Source organism: Salmo salar, chromosome 26 (genome assembly GCF_965601325.2).
Source record: "Salmo salar chromosome 26, fSalSal1, whole genome shotgun sequence".
NCBI classification, from domain to species: domain Eukaryota; kingdom Metazoa; phylum Chordata; class Actinopteri; order Salmoniformes; family Salmonidae; genus Salmo; species Salmo salar.
Window position 1 is genome coordinate 47,440,001 of NC_138316.1, and position 16,962 is coordinate 47,456,962.

Sequence of the window (16,962 nt, forward strand, 5' to 3'; positions counted from 1 at the left end):
TAATTGTTCTGACATCAAAGGTCCCACAACAATACCCACCTTCTATTGGACTATAATCCCCTCCTTAGAGACAGAGACAGGTAGAGAGGAGGGGGAGAGAGGTAGAGGGAAAGAGACAGGTAGAGGGGGAGAGAGGTAGAGTGGGAAAGAGATGGGGAGGGACAGGTAGAGGGGGAGAGAGACAGGTAGAGTGGGAGAGAGACAGGTAGAGGGGGAGAAAGGTAGAGTGGGAAAGAGACGGGGAGAGACAGGTAGAGGGGGAGAGAGACAGGTAGAGTGGGAAAGAGACAGGTAGAGGGGGAGAGGTAGAGGGGGAGAGAGAGAGGTAGAGAGACAGGTAGAGTGGGAGAGTGAGAGGTAGAGTGGGAGAGAGAGAGGTAGAGTGGGAGAGAGAGTGGTAGAGGGGGAACGAGACAGGTAGAGGGGGAATGAGACAGGTAGAGGGGGAGAGAGACAGGTAGAGGGGGAGAGAGACAGGTAGAGGGGGAGAGAGACAGGTAGAGGGGGAGAGAGACAGGTAGAGGGGGAACGAGACAGGTAGAGGGGGAACGAGACAGGTAGAGGGGGAACGAGACAGGTAGAGGGGGAGAGAGACAGGTAGAGGGGGAACGAGACAGGTAGAGGGGGAACGAGACAGGTAGAGGGGGAGAGGTAGAGGGGGAGAGAGAGAGGTAGAGAGACAGGTAGAGTGGGAGAGTGAGAGGTAGAGTGGGAGAGTGAGAGGTAGAGTGGGAGAGAGACAGGTAGAGGGGGAGAGAGACAGGTAGAGGGGGAGAGAGACAGGTAGAGGGGGAACGAGACAGGTAGAGGGGGAGAGAGACAGGTAGAGGGGGAGAGAGACAGGTAGAGGGGGAACGAGACAGGTAGAGGGGGAGAGAGACAGGTAGAGGGGGAGAGAGACAGGTAGAGGGGGAGAGAGACAGGTAGAGGGGGAGAGAGACAGGTAGAGGGGGAGAGGCAGAGTGGTAATAGAGATAACATGTCCCTTAGGGATAATGGGGTTATATTTGCATATTGTCTGTCAGCAAAACTACAGGCTTGTCATATGAGACCGTGTGTGTGTCTGTGGGAGTTTTGTGTGTGTGAGAGCGCATAAGTGATCGTGTGTGGGTGTGTGTGTGTGTGTCCACCTGTTCCTTGTCCTGCAGCTCCGTCTCCAGCTCCTGAACTCGTACAGTCAGCTTAGAGTTCCTCTCCTTCTCCACGTTGGCCTTTTCACACTGAGACTCCAACTCTGCTATCTATAGGAGAGAGAGGAGGAGGAGATATAGAGCAGGAGGAGATATAGAGGAGGAGGAGAGAGGAGCAGGAGGAGATATAGAGGAGGAGGAGAGAGGAGCAGGAGGAAATATAGAGGAGGAGAGAGGAGGAGGAGATTTAGAGCAGGAGGAGAGAGGAGGAGGAGATATAGAGCAGGAGGAGAGAGAGGAGGAGGAGAGAGGAGGAGGAGAGAGGAGGAGGAGATTTAGAGCAGGAGGAGAGAGAGGAGGAGGAGAGAGGAGCAGGAGAGAGGAGGAGGAGATATAGAGGAGGAGGAGAGAGGAGGAGGAGATATAGAGCAGGAGGAGAGAGGAGGAGGAGGAGAGAGGAGCAGGAGGAGATATAGGGGAGGAGGAGAGAGGAGCAGGAGGAGATATAGAGGAGGAGGAGAGAGGAGGAGGGAGATATAGAACAGGAGGAGATATAGAGCAGGAGGAGATTATAGAGGAGGAGGAGGAGAGAGGAGCAAGAGGAGAGAGGAGCAGGAGAGAGAGGAGATATAGAGGAGGAGGAGGGAGAGCAGGGGGAGAGAGGAGCAGGGGGAGAGAGGAGGAGGAGGAGAGAGGAGCAGGAGGAGAGAGAGGAGGAGAGGAGGAGGAGAGGAGGAGGAGGAGAGAGAGGAGCAGGGGAGAGAGGAGCAGGGGAGAGAGAGGAGCAGGAGGAGAGAGAGGAGGAGGAGGAGAGGAGCAAGAGGGAGAGAGAGGAGCAGGGGGAGAAAGAGGAGCAAGAGGAGCAAGAGGAGAGAGATCGTACATTTTGTGCACAATTGTGTTTACATCCCTGTTAGTGAGCATTTCTCCTTTGCCAAAATAATCCTTCCATCTGACAGGTGTGTGTCATATCAAGAAGCTGATTAAACAGCATGATCATTACACAGGTGCACCTTGTGCTGAGGACAATAAAAAGTCAGTCTAAAATAGGCAGTTTTGTCACAACACAACACCAAAGATGTCTCAAGTTTTGAGAGAGCGTGCAATTGGCATGCTGACTGCAGGAATGTCCAACAGAGCTGTTGTACGAGAATGTAATGTTCATTTCTCTACCATAAGCCGCGTCCAACCTGCCTCACAACCGCAGACCATGTGTAACCACGCCAACCCAGGACCTCCACATCCAGCTTCTTCAACTGAGGGATCGTCTGAGACCAGCCACCTTGCCAGCTAATGAAACTGTGGGTTTGCACAACCAAAGAATTTCTGCAGAAACTGTCAGAAACCGTCTAAGGGAAGCTCATCTGCGTGCTCGTCGTCCTCACCGGGGTTTTGAGCGGACTGCAGTTCGGCGTCGTAACAGACTTCCGTGGGCAAATGCTCACCGTTGGTTGGCCACTGGAGAAGTGTGCTCTTCACAGATTAATCACATTTCAACTGTACCGGGTAGATGGCAGACAGAGTGTATGGCGTTGTGTGGATGAGCATTTTGCTGATGTCAACGTTATGAACAGAGTGCTGCATGGTGGAGGTGGGGTTATGGTATGGGCAGGCATAAACTACGGACAACGAACACAATTGCATTTTATCAATGGCAGTTTGAATGCACAGAGATACTGTGACCAGATACTGATGCCCATTGTCATGCCATTCATCCACCACCATCACCTCATGTTTCAGCATGATAATGCACGGTCCCATGTCGCAAGGATCTGTACACAATTCCTGGAAGCTGAAAATGTCCCAGTTCTTCCATGGCCTGCATACTCACCTGACACCAGACACTATAGAGGACCCTACATAGAACTATCTAAAAAGACACTATAGAGGACCCTACGTAGAGACACTATAGAGGACCCTACATAGAGCTATCTACATAGACAGTATAGAGGACCCTACATAGAGCTATCTACATAGAGACACTATAGAGGACCCTACATAGAGCTGTCTACATAGAGACACTATAGAGGACCCTACATAGAGCTATCTACATAGACACTATAGAGGACCCTACATAGAGACACTACAGAGGACCCTACATAGAGCTATCTACATAGACACTATAGAGGACCCTACATAGAGACACTATAGAGGACCCTACATAGAGCTATCTACATAGACACTATATAGGACCCTACATAGAGCTATCTACATAGAGACACTATAGAGGACCCTACATAGAGCTGTCTACATAGAGACATTATAGAGGACCCTACATAGAGACACTATAGAGGACCCTACATATACACTATAGAGGACCCTACGTAGAGCTATCTACATAGAGACACTATAGATGACCCTACATAGAGCTATCTACACAGAGACACTATAGAGGACCCTACATAGAGCTATCTACATAGACACTATAGAGGACCCTACATAGAGCTATCTACATAGAGACACTATAGAGGACCCTACATAGAGCTATCTACATAGAGACACTATAGAGGACCCTACATAGAGCTATCTACACAGAGACACTATAGAGGACCCTACATAGAGCTATCTACATAGAGACACTATAGATGACCCTACATAGAGCTATCTACACAGAGACACTATAGAGGACCCTACATAGAGACACTATAGAGGACCCTACATAGAGACACTATAGAGGACCCTACGTAGAGCTATCTACATAGAGACACTGTAGAGTACCCTACATAGAGCTATCTACATTGACACTATAGAGGACACTACATAGGGCTATCTACATAGAGACACTATAGAAGACCTACATAGAGCTATCTACACAGAGACACTATAGAGGATCCTACATAGAGCTATCTACATAGAGACACTATAGAGGACCCTACATAGAGCTATCTACATAGACACTATAGAGGACCCTACATAGAGCTATCTACATAGAGACACTATAGAGGACCCTACATAGAGCTATCTACTCAGAGACACTATAGAGGACCCTACATAGAGCTATCTACTCAGAGTCACTATAGAGGACCCTACATAGCGACACTATAGAGGACCCTACATAGAGACACTACAGAGGACCCTACAGAGGACCCTGCGTAGAGCTATCTACATAGAGACACTATAGAGTACCCTACATAGAGCTATCTACATAGAGACACTATAGAGGACCCTACATAGAGCTATCTACATAGACACTATAGAGGACCCTACATAGAGACACTACAGAGGACCCTACATAGAGCTATCTACATAGACACTATATAGGACCCTACATAGAGCTATCTACATAGAGACACTATAGAGGATCCTGCATAGAGCTATCTACATAGAGACACTATAGAGGACCCTGCATAGAGCTGTCTACATAGACACTATAGAGGATCCTACCATAGAGCTATCTACATAGACACTATAGAGGACCCTACCCTACAAAATAAAAATTCATCCCAGGTCTATGATTCTGACAAACACAAAGTCAAAATCCCAGTCCTGGAAACCCAGACTGTGCAGGGCCCTACGTAGGGCCCTCTATAGTGTCTATATAGATAGCTCTATGGTAGGATCCTCTATAGTGTCTATATAGATAGCTCTATGGTAGGATACTCTATAGTGTCTCTATGTAGATAGCTCTATGGTAGGATCCTCTATAGTGTCTATGTAGATAGCTCTATGGTAGGTTCCTCTATAGTGTCTATATAGATAGCTCTATGGCAGGATCCTCTATAGTGTCTATATAGATAGCTCTATGGTAGGAACCTCTATAGTGTCTATATAGATAGCTCTATGGTAGGATCCTCTATAGTGTCTATATAGATAGCTCTATGGTAGGAGCCTCTATTGTGTATATGTAGATAGCTCTATGTAGGACCCTCTATAGTGTCTATATAGATAGCTCTATGGTAGGATCCTCTATAGTGGGTCTATATAGATAGCTCTATGGTAGGATCCTCTATAGTGTCTCTATATAGATAGCTCTATGTAGGATCCTCTATAGTGTCTATATAGATAGCTCTATGGTAGGATCCTCTATAGTGTCTATATAGATAGCTCTATGGTAGGATCCTCTATAGTGTCTATATAGATAGCTCTATGGTAGGATCCTCTATAGTGTCTATATAGATAGCTCTATGGTAGGGTCCTCTATAGTGTCTATATAGATAGCTCTATGGTAGCATCCTCTATAGTGTCTATATAGATAGCTCTATGGTAGAATCCTCTATAGTGTCTATATAGATAGCTCTATGGTAGGATCCTCTATAGTGTCTATATAGATAGCTCTATGGTAGGATCCTCTATAGTGTATATATAGATAGCTCTATGGTAGGATACTCTATAGTGTCTATATAGATAGCTCTATGGTAGGATACTCTATAGTGTCTATATAGATAGCTCTACGTAGGATCCTCTATAGTGTCTATATAGATAGCTCTACGTAGGATCCTCTATAGTGTCTATATAGATAGCTCTATGGTAGGATCCTCTATAGTGTCTGTATAGATAGCTCTACGTAGGATCCTCTATAGTGTCTATATAGATAGCTCTACGTAGGATCCTCTATAGTGTCTATATAGATAGCTCTATGGTAGGGTCCTCTATAGTGTCTATATAGATAGCTCTACGTAGGATCATCTATAGTGTCTATATAAATAGCTCTACGTAGGGCCCTCTATAGTGTCTATATAGATAGCTCTATGGTAGGATCCTCTATAGTGTCTATATAGATAGCTCTATGGTAGGATACTCTATAGTGTCTATATAGATAGCTCTATGGTAGGATCCTCTATAGTGTCTATATAGATAGCTCTACGTAGGGCCCTCTATAGTGTCTATATAGATAGCTCTATGGTAGGATCCTCTATAGTGTCTATATAGATAGCTCTATGGTAGGATACTCTATAGTGTCTATATAGATAGCTCTATGGTAGGATACTCTATAGTGGGTCTATATAGATAGCTCTATGGTAGGATCCTCTATAGTGTCTCTATATAGATAGCTCTATGGTAGGATCCTCTATAGTGTCTATATAGATAGCTCTACGTAGGGCCCTCTATAGTGTCTATATAGATAGCTCTATGGTAGGATCCTCTATAGTGTCTATATAGATAGCTCTATGGTAGGATACTCTATAGTGTCTATATAGATAGCTCTATGGTAGGATACTCTATAGTGTCTATATAGATAGCTCTATGGTAGGATCCTCTATAGTGTCTATATAGATAGCTCTATGGTAGGATACTCTATAGTGTCTATATAGATAGCTCTATGGTAGGATACTCTATAGTGTCTATATAGATAGCTCTATGGTAGGATACTCTATAGTGTCTATATAGATAGCTCTATGGTAGGATACTCTATAGTGTCTATATAGATAGCTCTATGGTAGGATCCTCTATAGTGTCTATATAGATAGCTCTATGGTAGGATCCTCTATAGTGTCTATATAGATAGCTCTATGGTAGGATACTCTATAGTGTCTATATAGATAGCTCTATGGTAGGATACTCTATAGTGTCTATATAGATAGCTCTATGGTAGGATACTCTATAGTGTCTATGTAGATAGCTCTATGGTAGGTTGCTCTGTAGTGTCATTATAGATAGCTCTATGGTAGGATCCTCTATAGTGTCTATATAGATAGCTCTATGGTAGGATCCTCTATAGTGTCTATATAGATAGCTCTATGGTAGGATCCTCTATAGTGTCTATGTAGATAGCTCTATGGTAGGATCCTCTATAGTGTCTATGTAGATAGCTCTATGGTAGAATCCTCTATAGTGGGTCTATATAGATAGCTCTATGGTAGGATACTCTATAGTGTCTATATAGATAGCTCTATGGTAGGATACTCTATAGTGTCTATATAGATAGCTCTATGGTAGGATCCTCTATAGTGTCTATGTAGATAGCTCTATGGTAGAATCCTCCGTAGTGGGTCTATATAGATAGCTCTATGGTAGTATACTCTATAGTGTCTATATAGATAGCTCTACGTAGGATCCTCTATAGTGTCTATATAGATAGCTCTATGGTAGGGTCCTCTATAGTGTCTATATAGATAGCTCTACATAGGATCATCTATAGTGTCTATATAGATAGCTCTACGTAGGGCCCTCTATAGTGTCTATATAGATAGCTCTATGGTAGGATACTCTATAGTGTCTATATAGATAGCTCTATGGTAGAATCCTCTATAGTGTCTCTATATAGATAGCTCTATGTAGGATCCTCTATAGTGTCTATATAGATAGCTCTATGGTAGGATCCTCTATAGTGTCTATATAGATAGCTCTATGGTAGGAGCCTCTATAGTGTCTATATAGATAGCTCTATGGTAGGATCCTCTATAGTGTCTATATAGATAGCTCTATGGTAGGGTCCTCTATAGTGTCTATATAGATAGCTCTATGGTAGGATCCTCTATAGTGTCTATATAGATAGCTCTATGGTAGGATCCTCTATAGTGTCTATATAGATAGCTCTATGGTAGAATCCTCTATAGTGTCTATATAGATAGCTCTATGGTAGGATCCTCTATAGTCTATATAGATAGCTCTATGGTAGGATCCTCTATAGTGTCTATATAGATAGCTCTATGGTAGGATACTCTATAGTGTCTATATAGATAGCTCTATGGTAGGATACTCTATAGTGTCTATATAGATAGCTCTACGTAGGATCCTCTATAGTGTCTATATAGATAGCTCTACGTAGGATCCTCTATAGTGTCTATATAGATAGCTCTATGGTAGGATCCTCTATAGTGTCTGTATAGATAGCTCTACGTAGGATCCTCTATAGTGTCTATATAGATAGCTCTACGTAGGATCCTCTATAGTGTCTATATAGATAGCTCTATGGTAGGGTCCTCTATAGTGTCTATATAGATAGCTCTACGTAGGATCATCTATAGTGTCTATATAGATAGCTCTACGTAGGGCCCTCTATAGTGTCTATATAGATAGCTCTATGGTAGGATCCTCTATAGTGTCTATATAGATAGCTCTATGGTAGGATACTCTATAGTGTCTATATAGATAGCTCTATGGTAGGATCCTCTATAGTGTCTATATAGATAGCTCTACGTAGGGCCCTCTATAGTGTCTATATAGATAGCTCTATGGTAGGATCCTCTATAGTGTCTATATAGATAGCTCTATGGTAGGATACTCTATAGTGTCTATATAGATAGCTCTATGGTAGGATACTCTATAGTGGGTCTATATAGATAGCTCTATGGTAGGATCCTCTATAGTGTCTCTATATAGATAGCTCTATGGTAGGATCCTCTATAGTGTCTATATAGATAGCTCTACGTAGGGCCCTCTATAGTGTCTATATAGATAGCTCTATGGTAGGATCCTCTATAGTGTCTATATAGATAGCTCTATGGTAGGATACTCTATAGTGTCTATATACATAGCTCTATGGTAGGATACTCTATAGTGTCTATATAGATAGCTCTATGGTAGGATCCTCTATAGTGTCTATGTAGATAGCTCTACGTAGGGCCCTCTATAGTGTCTATATAGATAGCTCTATGGTAGGATCCTCTATAGTGTCTATATAGATAGCTCTATGGTAGGATACTCTATAGTGTCTATATAGATAGCTCTATGGTAGGATACTCTATAGTGGGTCTATATAGATAGCTCTATGGTAGGATCCTCTATAGTGTCTCTATATAGATAGCTCTATGGTAGGATCCTCTATAGTGTCTATATAGATAGCTCTACGTAGGGCCCTCTATAGTGTCTATATAGATAGCTCTATGGTAGGATCCTCTATAGTGTCTATATAGATAGCTCTATGGTAGGATACTCTATAGTGTCTATATAGATAGCTCTATGGTAGGATACTCTATAGTGTCTATATAGATAGCTCTACGTAGGGCCCTCTATAGTGTCTATATAGATAGCTCTATGGTAGGATCCTCTATAGTGTCTATATAGATAGCTCTATGGTAGGATACTCTATAGTGTCTATATAGATAGCTCTATGGTAGGATACTCTATAGTGGGTCTATATAGATAGCTCTATGGTAGGATCCTCTATAGTGTCTCTATATAGATAGCTCTATGGTAGGATCCTCTATAGTGTCTATATAGATAGCTCTACGTAGGGCCCTCTATAGTGTCTATATAGATAGCTCTATGGTAGGATCCTCTATAGTGTCTATATAGATAGCTCTATGGTAGGATACTCTATAGTGTCTATATAGATAGCTCTATGGTAGGATACTCTATAGTGTCTATATAGATAGCTCTATGGTAGGATCCTCTATAGTGTCTATATAGATAGCTCTATGGTAGGATACTCTATAGTGTCTATATAGATAGCTCTATGGTAGGATACTCTATAGTGTCTATATAGATAGCTCTATGGTAGGATACTCTATAGTGTCTATATAGATAGCTCTATGGTAGGATCCTCTATAGTGTCTATATAGATAGCTCTATGGTAGGATCCTCTATAGTGTCTATATAGATAGCTCTATGGTAGGATACTCTATAGTGTCTATATAGATAGCTCTATGGTAGGATACTCTATAGTGTCTATATAGATAGCTCTATGGTAGGATACTCTATAGTGTCTATATAGATAGCTCTATGGTAGGATCCTCTATAGTGTCTATATAGATAGCTCTATGGTAGGATCCTCTATAGTGTCTATATAGACAGCTCTATGGTAGGATACTCTATAGTGTCTATATAGATAGCTCTATGGTAGGATCCTCTATAGTGTCTATATAGATAGCTCTATGGTAGGATCCTCTATAGTGTCTATATAGATAGCTCTATGGTAGGATCCTCTATAGTGTCTATATAGATAGCTCTATGGTAGGATCCTCTATAGTGTCTATATAGATAGCTCTATGGTAGGATACTCTATAGTGTCTATATAGATAGCTCTACGTAGGGCCCTCTATAGTGTCTATATAGATAGCTCTATGGTAGGATCCTCTATAGTGTCTATATAGATAGCTCTATGGTAGGATACTCTATAGTGTCTATATAGATAGCTCTATGGTAGGATCCTCTATAGTGTCTATATAGATAGCTCTATGGTAGGAGCCTCTATAGTGTCTATATAGATAGCTCTATGGTAGGAGCCTCTATAGTGTCTATATAGATAGCTCTATGGTAGGATACTCTATAGTGTCTATATAGATAGCTCTATGGTAGGATACTCTATAGTGTCTATATAGATAGCTCTATGGTAGGATACTCTATAGTGTCTATATAGATAGCTCTATGGTAGGATACTCTATAGTGTCTATATAGATAGCTCTATGGTAGGATACTCTATAGTGTCTATATAGATAGCTCTATGGTAGGATACTCTATAGTGTCTATATAGATAGCTCTATGGTAGGATACTCTATAGTGTCTATATAGATAGCTCTATGGTAGGATCCTCTATAGTGTCTATATAGATAGCTCTATGGTAGGGTCCTCTATAGTGTCTATATAGATAGCTCTATGGTAGGATACTCTATAGTGTCTATATAGATAGCTCTATGGTAGGATCCTCTATAGTGTCTATATAGACAGCTCTATGGTAGGATACTCTATAGTGTCTATATAGATAGCTCTATGGTAGGATACTCTATAGTGTCTATATAGATAGCTCTATGGTAGGATACTCTATAGTGTCTATATAGATAGCTCTATGGTAGGATCCTCTATAGTGTCTATATAGATAGCTCTATGGTAGGATACTCTATAGTGTCTATATAGATAGCTCTATGGTAGGATACTCTATAGTGTCTATATAGATAGCTCTATGGTAGGATACTCTATAGTGTCTATATAGATAGCTCTATGGTAGAATCCTCTATAGTGTCTATATAGATAGCTCTATGGTAGGATTCTCTATAGTGTCTATGTAGATAGCTCTATGTAGGATCCTCTATAGTGTCTATATAGATAGCTCTATGGTAGGATCCTCTATAGTGTCTATATAGATAGCTCTATGGTAGGATACTCTATAGTGTCTATATAGATAGCTCTATGCAGGGTACTCTACAGTGTCTCTATATAGATAGCTCTATGGTAGGATCCTCTATAGTGTCTATATAGATAGCTCTATGGTAGGATCCTCTATAGTGTCTATATAGATAGCTCTATGGTAGGATCCTCTATAGTGTCTATATAGATAGCTCTATGGTAGGATCCTCTATAGTGTCTATATAGATAGCTCTATGGTAGGATCCTCTATAGTGTCTATATAGATAGCTCTATGGTAGGATCCTCTATAGTGTCTATATAGATAGCTCTATGGTAGGATCCTCTATAGTGTCTATATAGATAGCTCTATGGTAGCATCCTCTATAGTGTCTATATAGATAGCTCTATGGTAGGATCCTCTATAGTGTCTATATAGATAGCTCTATGGTAGGATCCTCTATAGTGTCTATATAGATAGCTCTATGGTAGGATCCTCTATAGTGTCTATGTAGATAGCTCTATGGTAGGATACTCTATAGTGTCTATATAGACAGCTCTACTTAGGACCCTCCGTATTACCTTTTCCCTCAGTGTGTCGCTCTCCTCCTTGCAGGTGCTGAGTTGTTTCTTCCAGATCTCTACGTTAGCGGAGGACTCTGTTAGCTCGTCTACCAGCCGAGCATTACTGTCCCGTAGAGTCTGGAGTTCTGTCTCCAACTTCTTAGCATTGGTGTTACTGGGGGGGAGAAACAATAGAGAGAGAGAGGAGGGAGAAGAAAGGAGAGAGAAGAGAGGGGGAGAGAAGAGAGAGAGGGGGGAGAAGAAAGGGGAGAGAAGAGAGGGGAGAGAAGAGAAGAGAGAGAGAGGGTAGAAGAGAGAGAGAGGGTAGAAGAGAGAGAGAGGGGGTAGAAGAGAGAGAGAGGGTAGAAGAGAGAGAGAGGGGGTAGAAGAGAGAGAGAGGGTAGAAGAGAGAGAGAGGGGGTAGAAGAGAGAGAGTTGGGAGAAGAGAGAAGAGAGAGGGGGAGAAGAGAGAGAGAGGGTAGAAGAGAGAGAGAGGGTAGAAGAGAGAGAGAGAGGGGTAGAAGAGAGAGAGAGGGTAGAAGAGAGAGAGAGGGGGTAGTAGAGAGAGAGAGGGTAGAAGAGAGAGAGAGGGTAGAAGAGAGAGAGAGAGGGGTAGAAGAGAGAGAGAGGGTAGAAGAGAGAGAGAGGGGGTAGAAGAGAGAGAGAGGGTAGAAGAGAGAGCGGGGGTAGAAGAGAGAGAGTTGGGGAGAAGAGAGAGAGTTGGGGAGAAGAGAGAAGAGAGAGGGGGAGAAGAGAGAGAGAGGGTAGAAGAGAGAGAGAGGGTAGAAGAGAGAGAGAGAGGGGTAGAAGAGAGAGAGTTGGGGAGAAGAGAGAAGAGAGAGGGGGAGAAGAGAGAGAGAGGGTAGAAGAGAGAGAGAGGGTAGAAGAGAGAGAGAGAGGGGTAGAAGAGAGAGAGTTGGGGAGAAGAGAGAAGAGAGAGGGGGAGAAGAGAGAGGGGGAGAAAAGAGAGATAGTTGGGGAGAAGAGAGAGAGAGGGGGAGAGAAGAGAGAGAGAGGGGGAGAGAGGGAGAGAGAGAGAGCAAGCGAGAGAGAGTGGGAGGAGAGATAGATTAATGTTTTCAACTTAATTTAGAGTCAAAACCTACCAATATGCATATAAAGTCACATGGTTCTTGCTTGTGAATGGCTGTTTCTTTCAGTGTGCATGGCTGTTTCTTTCAGTGTGAATAGCTGTTTATTTCAGTGTGAATAGCTGTTTATTTCAGTGTGGATGGCTGTTTCTTTCAGTGTGCATGGCTGTTTCTTTCAGTGTGCATGGCTGTTTCTTTCAGTGTGAATAGCTGTTTATTTCAGTGTGAATAGCTGTTTATTTCAGTGTGGATGGCTGTTTCTTTCAGTGTGCATGGCTGTTTCTTTCAGTGTGCATGGCTGTTTCTTTCAGTGTGAATAGCTGTTTATTTCAGTGTGAATAGCTGTTTATTTCAGTGTGGATGGCTGTTTCTTTCAGTGTGCATGGCTGTTTCTTTCAGTGTGCATGGCTGTTTCTTTCAGTGTGAATAGCTGTTTATTTCAGTGTGAATAGCTGTTTATTTCAGTGTGGATGGCTGTTTCTTTCAGTGTGCATGGCTGTTTCTTTCAGTGTGCATGGCTGTTTCTTTCAGTGTGCATGGCTGTTTCTTTCAGTGTGAATAGCTGTTTATTTCAGTGTGGATGGCTGTTTCTTTCAGTGTGCATGGCTGGTTGGTTGGGTTAAATCTAGCTCCATACTAACGAATGCAGACAAACCCGTACCACCACTTTCTACAACATCATGTGTCAGATCATTCCCTGGCAGTTGGTTTACGTAACAGAATCTGTCTTCGCTGCTCTCAGCAGTCTGTAGTCCTTCCATCTCTCTGCAGCAAGCTGATGTTGTTAGAGATTTGTAAACTACCTGGAAAGCCTCAAACTTGGCCTGCCATTACCACCACCTACTAGGGTATTGAAGGTCTTTTAAGTTCACCTGAACTCAATGTTCTGTGGGTTCTCCACGTTCTATGATGTGTGTCGAAATGTTTACTGACCTCTGTTCCACGGTGGTCTTGAGTCTGTTGGTAACTCCCTACCCCCTCTCCTTACCTACCTCTATCCCTCCCTCCTTATCTACCTCTCCCCTACCCCTTCTCCTTACCTACCTCTATCTCTCCCTCCTTATCTACCACTCCCCCTACCTCCTTACCCCTCCCTCACTCTCCCCTACCCCTCCCTCCTTACCTCCTTACCCCTCCCTCCCTCTCCCCTACCCCTCCCTCCTTACCTCTTACCTTTCCCCCTCACTCCTCCTTACCTCTCATCTCCCCCAACCCTCCCTCCCTCCTTCCTTACCTCTCCCCCTACCCTCCGTCCTCCAATCCCTCCCTCTATCCTCCCTCCGTCCTTACCTCTCACCCTACCTCCCTCCTTACCTCTCACCCTACCTCCCTCCTAAACTCTCCCACACCCCTTCCTCCCTCCTTACCTCTCCCTCCTTACCTCTCTCCCTCCCTCCCTCCTTATCTCTCCCCCTTAACTCTTCCCCTACCCCTCCCTCCCTACCCCTCCCTCCTTACCTCTCCCTCCTTACCTCTCTCCCTCCCTCCTTACCTCTCCCCCTCCATCCTTACCTCTGTTCCACAGTGGTCTTGAGTTTGTCATTCTCGCTCATCAGCGCTGCGGTCTCCGGTCCTCCGTGGGAGATCTTCTCATCGTCCGTCCCGTTGATGCTGGAGGCCTGGGTGGACGAGGGGGTCTCACGACCCGACTCCTGGATGAGGGGGAAGAGAATTTATCATGACAGATACCAGAGGATGATTCTGCTTCATAGAGCTGAGTCTGACTCCTGCCATCTGTAGTTATAGTAACAGTCAGATAGTAACAGCTAGTTAGTACTGAACAGCTCTGAAACACCATGTAGTTATAGTAACAGCTAGTTAGTACTGAACAGCTCTTAAACACCATGTAGTTATAGTAACAGTCAGATAGTAACAGCTAGTTAGTACTGAACAGCTCTGAAACACCATGTAGTTATAGTAACAGTCAGATAGTAACAGCTAGTTAGTACTGAACAGCGCTGAAACACCATGTAGTTATAGTAACAGTCAGATAGTAACAGCTAGTTAGTACTGAACAGCTCTGAAACACCATGTAGTTATAGTCACAGTCAGATAGTAACAGCTAGTTAGTACTGAACAGCTCTGAAACACCATGTAGTTATAGTAACAGCTAGTTAGTACTGAACAACTCTGAAACACCATGTAGTTATAGTAACAGTCAGATAGTAACAGCTAGTTAGTACTGAACAGCTCTGAAACACCATGTAGTTATAGTAACAGCTAGTTAGTACTGAACAGCTCTGAAACACCATGTAGTTATAGTAACAGCTAGTTAGTACCGAACAGCTCTGAAACACCATGTAGTTATAGTAACAGCTAGTTAGTACTGAACAGCTCTGAAAGACAATGTAGTTATAGTAACAGCTAGTTAGTACTGAACAGCTCTGAAACACCATGTAGTTATAGTAACAGCTAGCTAGTACTGAACAGCTCTGAAACACCATGTAGTTATAGTAACAGCTAGTTAGTACTGAACAGCTCTGAAACACCATGTAGTTATAGTAACAGCTAGTTAGTACTGAACAGCTCTGAAACACCATGTAGTTATAGTAACAGTCAGATAGTAAAGGCTAGTTAGTACTGAGCAGCTCTGAAACACCATGTAGTTATAGTAACAGCTAGTTAGTACTGAACAGCTCTGAAACACCATGTAGTTATAGTAACAGCTAGTTAGTACTGAACAGCTCTGAAACACCATGTAGTTATAGTAACAGTCAGATAGTAACAGCTAGTTAGTACTGATCAGCTCTGAAACACCATGTAGTTATAGTAACAGCTAGTTACTACTGAACAGCTCTGAAACACCATGTAGTTATAGTAACAGCTAGTTAGTACTGAACAGCTCTGAAACACCATGTAGTTATAGTAACAGCTAGTTAGTACTGAACAGCTCTGAAACACCATGTAGTTATAGTAACAGCTAGTTAGTACTGAACAGCTCTGAAACACCATGTAGTTATAGTAACAGCTAGTTAGTACCGAACAGCTCTGAAACACCATGTACTTATAGTAACAGCTAGTTAGTACTGAACAGCTCTGAAATACCATGTAGTTATAGTAACAGTCAGATAGTAACAGCTAGTTAGTACTGAACAGCTCTGAAACACCATGTAGTTATAGTAACAGCTAGTTAGTACTGAACAGCTCTGAAACACCATGTAGTTATAGTAACAGTCAGATAGTAACAGCTAGTTAGTACTGAACAGCTCTGAAACACCATGTAGTTATAGTAACAGTCAGATAGTTACAGCTAGTTAGTACTGAGCAGCTCTGAAACACCATGTAGTTATAGTAACAGCTAGTTAGTACTGAACAGCTCTGAAACACCATGTAGCTATAGTAACAGCTAGTTAGTACTGAACAGCTCTGAAACACCATGTAGTTATAGTAACAGCTAGTTAGTACTGAACAGCTCTGAAACACCATGTAGTTATAGTAACAGCTAGTTAGTACCGAACAGCTCTGAAACACCATGTAGTTATAGTAACAGCTAGTTAGTACTGAACAGCTCTGAAAGACCATGTAGTTATAGTAACAGCTAGTTAGTACTGAACAGCTCTGAAACACCATGTAGTTATAGTAACAGCTAGTTAGTACTGAACAGCTCTGAAACACCATGTAGTTATAGTAACAGCTAGTTAGTACTGAACAGCTCTGAAACACCATGTAGTTATAGTAACAGCTAGTTAGTACTGAACAGCTCTGAAACACCATGTAGTTATAGTAACAGTCAGATAGTAACAGCTAGTTAGTACTGAGCAGCTCTGAAACACCATGTAGTTATAGTAACAGCTAGTTACTACTGAACAGCTCTGAAACACCATGTAGCTATAGTAACAGCTAGTTAGTACTGAACAGCTCTGAAACACCATGTAGTTATAGTAACAGCTAGTTAGTACTGAACAGCTCTGAAACACCATGTAGTTATAGTAACAGCTAGTTAGTACCGAACAGCTCTGAAACACCATGTAGTTATAGTAACAGCTAGTTAGTACTGAACAGCTCTGAAATACCATGTAGTTATAGTAACAGTCAGATAGTAACAGCTAGTTAGTACTGAACAGCTCTGAAACACCATGTAGTTATAGTAACAGCTAGTTAGTACTGAACAGCTCTGAAACACCATGTAGTTATAGTAACAGCTAGTTAGTACTGAACAGCTCTGAAACACCATGTAGTTATAGTAACAGCTAGTTAGTACTGAACAGCTCTGAAACACCATGTAGCTATAGTAA

General features: G+C 42.5%; 1 protein-coding gene across 4 annotated transcripts in view; it reads right to left on the reverse strand.

Moving 5' to 3' along the window:
- The window catches only part of LOC106561750 (homer protein homolog 2), a 108,939-nt gene that overhangs the window by 17,241 nt on the left and 74,736 nt on the right, over positions 1-16,962 (reverse strand). For all 4 annotated transcript variants that reach the window (XM_082969787.1, XM_082969786.1, XM_082969788.1 and 1 more), the window contains exons 5-7: positions 14,240-14,379; positions 11,655-11,811; positions 1,131-1,241 (exon numbers count right to left, since the gene is read on the reverse strand). In XM_082969787.1, coding sequence (XP_082825913.1) covers positions 1,131-1,241; positions 11,655-11,811; positions 14,240-14,379 — 408 coding nt within the window. The remainder of the gene's footprint in view (positions 1-1,130; positions 1,242-11,654; positions 11,812-14,239; positions 14,380-16,962) is intronic.